This window comes from Nipponia nippon, unplaced genomic scaffold, assembly GCF_047370975.1.
Source record: "Nipponia nippon isolate SJK-2023a ecotype South Korea unplaced genomic scaffold, ASM4737097v1 scaffold_4, whole genome shotgun sequence".
NCBI classification, from domain to species: domain Eukaryota; kingdom Metazoa; phylum Chordata; class Aves; order Pelecaniformes; family Threskiornithidae; genus Nipponia; species Nipponia nippon.
In genome coordinates, this window is record NW_028262358.1 from 109,589,876 (window position 1) to 109,602,885 (window position 13,010).

The 13,010-nt window shown below is 36.1% G+C and overlaps 1 protein-coding gene across 3 annotated transcripts in view; it reads left to right on the forward strand.

Annotated features, from left to right (window-relative positions):
- Positions 1-13,010, forward strand: part of ASAP2 (ArfGAP with SH3 domain, ankyrin repeat and PH domain 2) — a 93,960-nt gene that overhangs the window by 58,420 nt on the left and 22,530 nt on the right. For all 3 annotated transcript variants that reach the window (XM_087774213.1, XM_087774214.1, XM_087774215.1), the window contains exons 10-15: positions 3,207-3,310; positions 3,426-3,495; positions 8,748-8,835; positions 10,726-10,774; positions 10,884-11,050; positions 12,427-12,560. In XM_087774213.1, the coding sequence (XP_087630339.1) occupies positions 3,207-3,310; positions 3,426-3,495; positions 8,748-8,835; positions 10,726-10,774; positions 10,884-11,050; positions 12,427-12,560 (612 nt within the window). The remainder of the gene's footprint in view (positions 1-3,206; positions 3,311-3,425; positions 3,496-8,747; positions 8,836-10,725; positions 10,775-10,883; positions 11,051-12,426; positions 12,561-13,010) is intronic.

Below are 13,010 nucleotides of genomic sequence, written 5' to 3' on the forward strand. Positions count from 1 at the left end.
GATAAGGGATGGATCTCTGAAACATCTTCTTGGCAATGATCCTGCAAGAGAAGCTCAGGCTCTTGGAGAGGTAAGGGCTTTTTGGCAGCTTTACGCACAGGAGTGATCCAGACAGTTTAAATCCAGTCCATGGGAGCTGTGGAATGGCTAGCCAAAATTCGCCATGTATGAGTTAAAACACCTTGTGTGGAAAGTTCTGTTGTGTTCAAATAGTGGGGCTGATAAATAGGTTTTTAGAATCTCTCTTATCAGTAGTCGCAGACCATCTTTGCAGAATACTGTTTTCACATTTCTTTCATTTTTAGCTATGCTATTCAACTTGATTTAGAAGTCGGTCGGTCTTTGGAAGAAATCATTTCAAACCTCTTTATGGTCAGTGAAGTGATTCACTATGAACATGCTGCAATGAAATGACTCACCTTTTTTTTGTATGCCTGTCTGCATTTCAAAGCTGATAAAGTGGACAAAGTTCAGTTTCTTAGGCTTGTGTACTTCAGTCTGTTCTGATCTTGTTATGTTCAAGAGGCATTTAAAATGACAGTACTCTGCACTAGGTATGTCCTATATCTTGTGGTGATCCATTTCCTCCCATAGGTGATGTACACTGTTCCTGCTCCTCCGATGAGGCCATTGGGTCTGACCTTGTTATCTGTGATTTGTACTCCTGTTATGTGCAATATACAAATCAGAAATAAGGGAAGGTCCTTTGGAGAGCCTGCATATGGAAAAGGCATGCAGAAATTGCCTTTGATTGAAGGATGTTAATTGTGATGGTGATACGTGGTATGGCATCCCGTCTGTTAGGAGCTAGATCAAAATCATGAACTTGCTTGTCAGAGAGCTGTGGAAAACCATCATCTGGCAATCTCGTTGGACACTATTGAGTTGGACACGGTCTGAAATGGGGATTTAAAATTAAAAATCTTCTTGTCTTGTCCTTAACCCCCTTTCATGAAATAGTATTACATTTTTTAAAGATACTGTTCATAATAATGAATGTGTGGAAATACACGTCAGCTACAGCAGCTTCCTCTCTGGTTGAAATAAGGCAGGAAGCTTGTGTTATTGGCTTGCCAGTTTGGGCAAACACAGCAGCTGAGCGTAAACAACAGCTGAAGGGAGGTAGCCAAAATGCAACAGAAAATATTCCACAAAAAGTAACAGCACAGTCTTAAGTAATGGCAATAATGCTGTGGGCAGGTGTTGGAGGTCATCTGAAATCTTTACATGATTGAGGATGTAGAGAACTGAAATTAATTTCCTGTAAGGCCTCTAATCTTCTTGGGAATGGAGTTCCCTTACTGACTAATGGGAGGCAGAGATCAAGGCATTGGTAGGACACAATGGGCAGCGTGCGATCAGATTTTCTTCAGAAGTCAGTAAGTGTATGCGTGCAGCGGTTCTTAATCAGTGACAAGAATTCATTTTAAATGTTGTTCTGTTATTATGTTGGGCAGCCAGAGTGCAAACCCAAATAATTCTGTGTAAACAGGCTGGAGAGGAACGATAAACAGACTGGTTTAAATCTGAAGGAATGCTTTGTCAGGCATGGACATTTAAGTGGTGGTTTTGTAGCACCTTTAAAAGCCTCGGATGAATGTTGTAGCTACCTGACATGGCTTCCTACATCACTAGCTGAGAGACAGGGAAGTGGGCACAGGTTGCTTCTGCTGAAAAGGAGCACCAAGGAGTGCTGCAGCCTGCCTTGAGCTCGGTTCATGGTTCTCAGGACCACTGAGCTCCAGCACTGTATTCAGGATGAGCCTGAAATCCTGTAGCCTGGAGATGTGGAGTCCTAAGTGCACTGAGCAGGGGTGTAGGCGGTAGCTCTGTCCCTACCATCATATTTCAGAGCTGTCATGTATTGCCACTACTGTTGAGGAGGATCCTGATCAGCTTTATCTGCATTAGTAGCTTTGGTAGCAGAATGTGCTGCTGGAGCTTGTAAAGGAGCAGCATTCCATCTGCGCTGGCATTCTCTGGGGAGAAGCACAGTCCGAGTGTGTTCTTGGTTTTAGTTGGTCTTTTTCCCCTGCTTATATCCAGAGATGTCTTATACTTAGGCTAGTAAAGTGTGTGAAGCTAACTGTAATTAGAGAGAAATTATCATCTTCTTAATTCATATTTTTTAGATCACTGTATGTTTTATTTTATCATGTGTACACTCTGAAAATCCAAAATGATGTATCTTGCTGTTTTACTCCTAGTATATCTGAGACACACTATCTCATCTTTTCAGCAAGAGATTTTTAATCAAATTAGTAAGTTTATTTCTTAATAGCTCTTAAGTTTTTGCTTAGAATAGCTCAGATAGATAGTCATTTAAGTGAGCTGCTTTCTTTGTGGTTTTTTTTCCTCGCTATACTTGTATTATCTGCCATATGTAACAGAGGTGTATTAAGTCCATAGAGCAAAGATAGTAGAAAAGAAAACAATAAATACTATAAGTACAAGTCATTGTTACTGTATGCATTGAAAAGTCCATCCCATCATGTTACTGCTGCTAATACAGAATGCACTAATGCATCAGATTCTTCATTATCAGGATCTTATTTTTTAAGAAGCTGGACTCTTGCAGCAGTGGGTCCTGCCTCTGAGTAGTTCTGAGAGCAGTGAGAAGGGTTTAGTTAATCCTTGTCACTTCCTGTCCCAGAATTCTACTTTGTCCAAGATATTTTGGTTTAAGTTATTTTTGTGGAAATAACTTTTCAATTTTCCTGTATGTCCCCTGAACTATGTTTCCAGGAGGTCTCTTCTGCTTTTCAGAGAATAACTTGACTCAGTTTCCACAAGGAAAACCACTTCTTCAAATTTATGTATGTAATTTTTCTACAATGGAAGGGTGCACTAGGAATTGCGGGTAATAATAATCTTTAGTGTTTGTACACTGCAGTGCTTGCATGAGTTGGAAATCCTGCTGCTCAATTAATTTTTGGGTTAAAAAACCCCATATATTAAGGCTAATAGTAAAGCTAAATAAAGGCAAGTAAGAAGATTTTGTCAGGTGCTGATCATGGCTACTTCTCAAGTGTTTTTTATGCCTTCTGAAAAAAGAAATGGATCTTGTTCTGTCTCATTGAGGAGGAAAAATGTGCTTCATTTGGCCTGTAGGATTAGAGCAGGAAGGAAAGGAATCTCATTAATAGGGGGGATATTTCAGTTGAAAGTGTGAAATGCATTACAAATTGCTCTTCTATATATTTCAGGATTCTCAGATTCGTCAGAGTACAGCTTACAGTTTACATCAGCCTCAGGGAAACAAGGAACATGGCACTGAACGAAATGGTAGTCTGTACAAGAAAAGTGATGGGTAAGTACTGACGGATTCTACTGAAGAAAAATTGGGTCCTAAGAGCTGAGGCGATGTAATATTAAATATTTAAAAAACTGAGTCACTTTTTTTTTTTCCTTCCTCTTTAAACCAGAATCAGAAAAGTGTGGCAGAAAAGGAAGTGCTCAGTTAAAAATGGTTTTCTTACAATTTCCCATGGTACAGTAAGTATTTGTTTACAGTATTTTATGTACATGGTTGCTAATACAAAAAGGCAAGCTATGCTGGTCTATATTTATAATTTGGAATTAGCTAGATTCCTGATGCAGTGTTTTGAATATGATGGATACATTTTTTTTAAGGCAGTCTTTCAGAAATATATCAAGATATACACAGTATCTAAAAATACAACTGTTTTAATGCTCGTGACTGTTAATGGAAAAAAATGACTTTTTTAATGGCTCGTTTAGTTCATGTAAACTATTCATATTTTACCAGACTAAAAATACAAATTACAACTTCATTTTTTTTGAAATATATGGTTGAGCGTTAAGCCATCATTTAGATATGGGGTTTTATATTTACGAGACAAACTGAGAGAATGCTGAATCTATTCTCTCCCCCAGATTTGCTGCTGTGTGGTAATCTGTTATGAAGGTAGCTTTCCTGGGGAGTAGCTGTTGGGGAAAATCAACTCTGAAGGCAACTTCTACAAGAATGACAAGAGATAGAGAGTTAGAAGTCCATCTTTCTTTGCTACCAATATTTGAAACACATTAACAAACTTTAAATATTAATATTTAAAGTTTCAAAACTTTATACTTTCATGTTTTGGACCTTTTACACTTGGCTTTGAATTCAGCTGGTTTTGCTTTCCCATAACTTTTCTCTTTTTATATTGCTTTCTCAAAACTTTTAAGAAACTTTCTTAAGGCAAAAATCAACTCAGTAACAGTATTTCCCATTCTTGGTCTAATAAACAGTCCTGTTTCTTGATCCCATTATGAACCATTCTGTTCTTCATCCTGTTATGCCTGTTGCTATGACTACAAGTTGACCCTGGCAGCAAAATGAATCAATCTCTCATTTGTGCATCTAACAACAAGCTGTTGCCTTCTGAATTGACAACCAGGAGTTAAGGAGGAGCGCAAAACCAGGCCTGCAAAGTAGAGTCATTACTATGGCTTTGGAATTGTCCGCCAGTTTATCCCTGTTCTCATTTGAGTGCGTATGAGTGCATCTTTGTTGGATGGACATGCTGTAGTGGTACCAGTAGGAGTGTAGCTAGGGCAGCTCAGAGCTGGCAGAGGCTACAAAATCCACTTGTGGAGCAGAATTTTAAAACTTTCACATGCAAGTACAGTTACTGAGTCTATCAAGATACTGTTGTTGTTGTCTTTTTATAAGCTGTCTACCAGATGGTCTAACATTTTTAGAAGCAGTAAGTTCCCACTGAAATCAGTGGAGCTGGTTTCACAGGTTTGGCTTTGATCTTTTTACATCACAAAATTAAAAGAGTACCTTCTTGTTTTAAAATACCCTCCTAAAACATATTTTTACTTATGTGCTCGCTTTCGCCTTATGTATTGATGGCAGTTTTGTGTAAGAAATTAATGCTTGTTTCATAGACATTGAAATGGGTAGAAGCGATTTCTGTTTGTTAAGAATTTTCTGGGCTGCTCTGAATGTCTTCTGAGACTTCTGAAGCAACAGCATTGATTTCCAGGCTTTCTCAGGGTTGATATCTCCTGGTCTCCAAAATATGATGTGTCATTCTCTCTTCCCAGCTGTTCATCAAAATGAACCATCTCTCAGAAATTCAGTTGTCGGTTTTGTTTGCTTTATCAAATACAAATTTGTAAGTGCTTTTCCTTTAAAGGCTAAGTATTCTTCATGGATTTCTGTTCTTCAGGCATGTAGCCTCTCTTTATGAGGGACTATCTTTTTAGTTAGTTTCTAGAACAGCTACCTTCAGGCAGTTGCAGTTGCTGTATTCTGACTTAAACTCGCCTGCCAAGTGCTCTCCTGATATGGATGGGGAGAATATGGTTGGTTCTCTGTCAGTCACCCAGCTGTAATGCTGAATACATGTGTCTGCATTGGCATATGTGCAGAAGTTACACTTTTAGACAACGAAGAGCTTCAAAGAAATTAGCATTCATAGAGCAACGTGCAAGGTAACGGTTGATGGAAAAACAGACACCGCTCCTTTGTGTAATTATTAGCAGTTGGAAATTTTCTGACATCTACCTGACTGCAATTTAATGTACGTGGATGAAAAAAACAATAGAAGCAGATTGAACCATGTAAATAAGAATTCCTAAGTGGTTTCCAGATCAAGAAGTCCCAAGGGAAAAACTCACATTTGAGGAACCTGAGATTCCTCAAAGTTGATTTGTGTTTAAAGAGCTTCAACGGAATTTGCTGGTTGTCTGCAAAAAAGGAATATGAGAGAGACTCATTATCAGGGAATCTTCTTTTGTTGTTCTTTTTACTGCTGGAAACTTAAATCTACTGTTATGATTGACAAGGCAATCTGAAGGCAAAAGACTCAGATTTAATCTTTTGATTCTTAAGTAAATCACTGTGATATAAAAAAAAAAAATGCACGATGAAATCAACCAACCAGTCTGTTAAGTAAGTGGACACATTTGCTCATGCCTTTTGTAAAAATCAGCTCTGTATCATGGCACTCCTCGGTGTTGTCTTGGAGGCCTAACCTTTTGATGCCTACACTTACTGTTTGTTGCCAGAACGTACAAGAAGTCAGTTTTGGTGGATGGAGGGTTAAAGTTTCTCCAGGAAGGAACATAAGTTGATGATGAAGTCTGCATGTACGGCATGAGAGGTGGCAGCACATCTTTTCAGGGTGTTGGATGGATGTCCAAAAGTTCCCTAGTAGTCTGAAATTTAATTGTCTAATCAGAGACTCAAGCAGGAAAATGAAACCCAGGGGTTTCAAACAAATAGTGTAATAGCAGTTACGTGTTTGTTACCATTTTCTACTTCTAGTGTCTCCTAATCTTGCCAAAGGTCTGGTTCAACCTATAGCCTAGTGTGGCTAAGGAATTTATATAGCCTTGCCTCCCTTTGTCTTGAGGCTCTAAGTTGTCCCCAGGCAGCATCTGCTGTGTGAAGGAAGTGTGTTGTCCGCCAGGTAACGGGCACCTGTCGGGGAGGCAGGTGGGGAGAGGCTGATATTCGGCCACAGGATAAAAGCATGAATGTGGTGGTATCAGCCGCATGCGAAGATGTCAGGGTTTTTTAATACCCTTGTCAATCCTGACTTCTGGTTAGGAGATCCTCAGTTAAAACCTTTGGAATACGTTTGGATTCCAAGATCAGCACATGGGCCCAGGATGTGTTTTAGGTTGTTGCAGCCCTTTCTTTGGGTTCTCAGATCCTGATACGGAGTTCTTACGCTGCATTCTCCTATCCAGAGAGATGAGTTCTGTGTATATTGGTCCTTCAGACCTCTCTGAAGCATTTTAGTGATTTTTAGATCCATTTACAACTTCATATTTCATAAGTTATAGAAAACTAGTTAGGTCCTGAATGCACTTCACATCCAAAGTCCCGAGGCAAGTGGATTCTTTCTTAACCTGAATTTACTTGCAATTTTACATTCTCGTAGACCCTGTGAGAAAGGTAGCTATGAGTTGCCCAGTGGCTTGTTTACCAAATACTTATATTTTGATTTTTTTTTTTGCTTTATTTTGTATTTTCATTATAGGCAGCTTCTGCACGCTTCTTGGACAAACAGTTACATTAAAAATGTAAACACTGGAAACTTTAGTGCTACGGATATTAAATATATTTAAATATAACCAAGAAAATGGGCCCAAGCTGGCATTTTCAACATGTTTTCTCATATGCTTCTAGTTACAAAGAAATCTTGTTGTTGATAGGCTAAAATAATGAAAACTCTATGCGCTTTTGCTACTAAAAGGAATGTCTGGAATTTGAAAAGCTATTTACTAGGCAGAGAATACAATGTGGTTGTCAATTAATTGTCATCTTACTGCCTCTAAAACCTCTCTTGGGTACAATTTGTTTTACATTGCCCAACAAGTGACCTGCAGGTTTGTTGTTTCAAAGCATGCATGGCTTTGTTATGGCTGTTACTTATGTTGGGCAAAGCATGAGCATGCTGTTTTTCAAGGACACTGTGATTCTTTTTTCTTTTTTTTCTTTTTTCTTTTTTTTAAAACAGGAAAAAAACACATAATTGTTTCCCTTCTTATGTTTCTCCATGGTTTTAATTTTTTACTGGTCTTCAGACATAATGATGATGTTGTTCTTTTTTTGGCCAGCTACATCGTTTTATCAGATTATTTCAAGGAAATCTGTACTCTTCAGACTTGTTCTCCCTTCTTTTTTGAATGAAATGTTTTCATCAATAAATTTAGAAGAGATTGAGAAGATGTATGTTTCTTATGATTCATTACAAGTTAATTACATTATGTGGTAGTTCAGCTTCATTTGATAATAGTTCTTGCTTAGATGATTAAATCTTGTTTTAGCAACTTGATAGATTAAAATTGTTAGAACGCAGCAATAAGCATGGTAATGTGTTTATATATATTGCTATCTTTATAATAGTACTTTCCTAATGATTTAAATTATTATTTTTCGGATTATATTGTCTAGAGCAGAGCCTCTCTAGTTAAATCTGCATTCTGAATTAATTATTCTAGAAGAAGAGTGAAACTAGTTATCCATTGTAGCAAGTGCAAGCCATTCCTTAAGTCAAGGTTGCGAACATAACATCTTACTACCTCCTACCCCAGGTCTGTAGGACAGGTGGGTTAAGGGAAAGAAGAGATTAGCGCAGAGGTGCTATTTGAAAAGTCTTTGTAGCCTTTATGAGACTTTTTCAAAATGAAGTTTGCGTGTGCATTTTGCTTTTAGTAAAACATTGCCATTTATATTAGAGAATATTCATTATAGAATATATTTTGTTTCACTACATTTTTTGGTAATGAACTATCTCAGTTTAGTTTTGCATATGTTTGTTGCAATACTTCTCTGTGCAAATTTCTTTATTATTATTATTCTTCAAATTATTTGATTATTGAAAACCTGGATAACTAATTTTTTTAAACTAAATTTCTAAATGTTAGATGATTAAACTTAGGTAAAATTAATCTGTCTCTGTCATACCTGATTCCTTCAGATAAGTGTTAATGGTAAGGTGATCAGAGTAGTGATAATTAAAGTGATTTTACCCCTCTCCCCTTTCAAAAGTCTAGGGTCTATACAGTTATCAGTGAACAAAATAGCCAAATATAAGGAAATGTACAAATTTACAAACCATTATGGAGAAGAAAACATAAATCAAAACCTGGGTCCATTAAAAATTAAGTAACAGCTGTTTGTCAGGTCTTTTGCCAGTGGGATGTTATCCTATGTTTTTGGACTGCAGGGCTCAGTCAGTATCAATATACTAAAATGTGTATGCTTTATCTTCAAATAGGCTAACCGACCTCCAGCAAAGCTCAATCTGTTAACCTGCCAAGTGAAAACAAACCCAGAGGAGAAAAAATGTTTTGACCTCATATCACGTAGGTTTGTTGTTTAGGTCTTTTTACTTGCAGCTAATATCAAAGGGTTTTGCATTATTTCTGTAGATGTGTCAATAATCCACTTAAACATTTTTTGCAATTGTAAAATGCGTCCCTTTATAAAATGCCCTTCCCATGACAATTTACCATTTTACTTATTTTAGCATAATGCAACTAACTGTACGTGTTTCTTTGGAAAACCACTTGTTTTTAAAGCTATCTTTACTCCTTCATTCTATATAATTTTGTGCTGCCTTACAATAGAATAACAATATTTCTGCTGTGACATCACTCTTTATATTGAAAATGTCATAGGTGCTCATCTTGGAAAGTTACAACTTTTGTACAAGATCAGAAGCAGCTTTTGAAACATGACAAAACTTCTTAAAATTTAAGTGGTTGCTATGTAACTGTGAAGAAAATACTCAAAACTTTTTTTAGTTTTGTTATCTCAGGTAGATATAAAGGTGAGATAAAGCGTCTACATATTAAAAACACCAAAACTGAATAATTTTGGGAACTGAATGGAATGATACAAAATTGTATAGTAGAATGTTTCCTTTGTTTTCTCACTGGGACATTTTAGTATTCTATTTATGGGCTCAGTAAAAATACATTACTAAAATACTAAAATATATATCTCAAATTATTTGGGGAGAAGAATGTAAATCTATTCCTCATTTGTTCCTTTGTCAGAGTATAAAGTTCTTTTCTATTTGTAAATGTAAGATATGCTACTTACATTAATAGACTAGTACGTATGCAATATACAGCTTTTCCATTTCTGCAGAAGCAAGTGGTCTTCCCTGTTTACTTTTGCACTTTCTTTCTTTGTTGATTACCATGTCACATTTTGCCCAATATCCACTTATCACAGCATTATCATTTGTCCCATCATACATATGACAAGGCATAACTGGCTGCTTAGCCTTCTCCAGATCACTTTTTCATTTTGTTTTACTATAGAGTTTAAAAACATTCCTTGTTATTTAAAAACTCCAAATTGCTGTATCATGGCAAGATAAAATCAGTTATTCTTTATCTAGCACTTTCCTTTCTGTCCTTTCATGTATCCTCACTTTCTTAACATTGTCCATGTTTGAAACTATCTTTTACTACCTTTTGCCTCAATATTTTTCAAACTTTAGGAATTTTCAACCTAGAATATCTTTTTGCCAGTAGCTTTACCTCTGTTCTGTTTACCATCAACTATACTAATTTTAACTCCAACTCAATCACCAAACTCTATCATATCTCATTTGTTTCATAGACTTAAAATGTATTATGCTTTTTTCTTTGATAGTACACTATGATAACAATGCTTAGAATTACAAAAGTAGTAATAAACAGAAAATTTTTAGCTTGATTTAATTGAAACAGCTTGGGGCTTATCCTGATGGTAGTTTGGCCTTTGTCTCTGTCAAATTTGTTTTGTCAGTTTTGATTACTGTGGTTTTAAGGGCTCATTTGGAAACTTTAAATCTTTCTTATATACACAGATAAACTCAAATATGGGTCCATATTTTAGTCACACACACCACCACCCTCAGCAGAACTTTAGACTTGTGATTACTGAGGTTATGTCTAGAACATGGAAAAATTACTGTGCTCTCCTGCTGCTTCTGTGATAGAAGCACAGCACTGAAGAAAACAGTTTCTGTTTGAAGAGCAACAAACCACCTTGTGTAAACATAGGTATAAACATAGATGAACTGTAGTTTGCATGAGTGAAACTTGCTAAATAGACTTTTTGCCCTCAACACTCCAGTGATGACACTAGAGACCTCAGGAGTCATACATCAATTAATTTTAGATTTTTATGAGAGATTTCTGCAAAATCAGTTTTTCAATCATTTTTTTTAATCAGTATGTGAATTATTTATTATGCAGATGACAGGACGTACCACTTTCAAGCAGAGGATGAACAGGAATGTCAAATGTGAGTTACTTTGCTAATTTTATTTCTGATAGTGGTGTTATACTAAGAAATTACCTTGAACTTTGGAAGTGCCGCAACATTTAATAGCAAAATATTACTGCCATTTTAGATGGACATCTGTTCTACAAAACAGCAAAGAGGAAGCTTTAAATAATGCATTCAAAGGAGATGATAACACAGGAGAAAATAATATTGTCCAGGAACTGACAAAAGAAATTATATCTGAAGTCCAGAGGATGACTGGAAATGATGTGTGTTGTGACTGTGGAGCACAAGGTGACTCAATTAAGCATATTTCTAATTGGTAAAAATTCTGTGTCTCATGAGAGTATTTAAGCTGATGTTTTATGCTTTCACTTTTACTCCTTATCTCACAAAGGTTATACACATAGTAGAATATGCTAACAATTTAATTGCACTACTTTAGTAAGATTGATTTGCTATATGCATATCGTCGGTGGGGAGAAAAGTTCCAAAGAAGCTTATTTTTCTCCCATGTATTTTGCTAATTCTAACTTTTGCTTACATAAATCACTTGAACTTATTTTATTAGCCCATATTTTACATAAGGTTTAGGTAAAACTGAACTGGACAGCAGTAAGATACTTCAAGCACTTTTCTAATACAGCGCTTTTTTTTTTTTTTTTTTAAACTTTTTATGTTTTACTTTGAGGGTGAGCCAGGGAATATGTCTAAGACTGTGCTCATTTGGAAAAGAATGCACCTGCTGACTATGGTTTGCAGCATTGGTTTTGTTGATCAATGATTTTCTACTTTAATCCTCTTCAAATTATTTTTTAAATCCTGCTGTTTCTTGTGTTCTTTCATGTTACAGAGGCACTGCAGGACTTAGCTTTTTCTAATCTGAAACTGTAGCTGAAAACATCAGATCTGAAGCTGTATGCACTTTATAAATCAATAGTAACTTCCAGCAATAGATACTGTATAAAATTATGGGAAGAGTCAATCTTGCTGTCTTTAAGGGAGAAGATTCTAAATAGCTACTACCAAACCTTTATCAAATAAAATAATTTCTAAGCTGTCTAAATATTCAGAAATTTAATTATTTGTCTGGAAGATGAGGGAATATTATAGCAAGAATGCAAAATACCAGGAGAAAAGACAAGCAAGGGTAACGAAGGAGAGGGATGAGCCTTAGTATCTTTGAAAAAGTTGAGTGAGAATCCGTTGTAGTGTGGTGCTGTATGTATACTTCAGAATCACTGCTGCTTCACTTAGTCTGAAGTCTATACTTGAAATAAAGAAAAAACAAATGTGTAGGCATTGTTATTTCAATTTGAACTGCACCTATACCCCCTAGTCAAGAAAGTGACACCATTATATTGGTGGTGGAAAAATGCAGTTCCTGAAAGCCATGTGGAGCATGACAAACTGGACTGTTTGAGCAGCTCCCTTGGAGGGCGATGTCCTTTATTAAAAAAAAAATAAAATTGCATCTTCACTTCTTTCGCCATTAAAAAAATCCTGGTTTGTGTTTCCCAGTAGAGTAAATGTAAAGACATAAATTAAAAAACCTGATAATTCACATACAGGAGCCTTATTTTACAGAGTGTCATTTCTGTATACTGTGTTTTCTAGAATGAAATAATTACCTGAATAAATTTTAATTCTGTGGGTGCTTTCTGTTTCAGATCCTACCTGGCTTTCAACAAATTTGGGAATTCTAACTTGCATTGAATGCTCAGGAATCCATAGAGAACTTGGTGTTCACTATTCCAGAATGCAATCACTTACATTAGATGTGCTGGGAACATCTGAACTTTTGGTAATCAAATTGCTTTTATTAACTTAAAAATAGTACTATAAAATACTTCCAACAGAATTGTATGTTTTTCCATTCAACAATGTGTATTGCCAATCTTGAAAGTTGCCTCTGGATAAACATAATTTAAGAAAGCTTAATTCTTCAAGTTTAAGGGAACCTCCTGGAACATAGTGTCTTACCGTAAACTTTGCCTGATCTTAGAATTCAAATTAGTAGAGGCTTCGTATTTTTGGTGTTTCCAAGTCTTTTTACCCTTGGTTGCTTTTCAGAAGAACACAGCTGTTTGACATATAAATGTGCCTCAGATTAAAAATTGAAGGACTTCACAAATACTTATCCCATTAATTATTTAGCATTATTTTAGAAGGGAACTTTAATCCTCAAAGGAAGAAAATTTATTCAGCTTTGCTACACAAAGACATTACCACATATCAGCTCCTCTGTGACAGT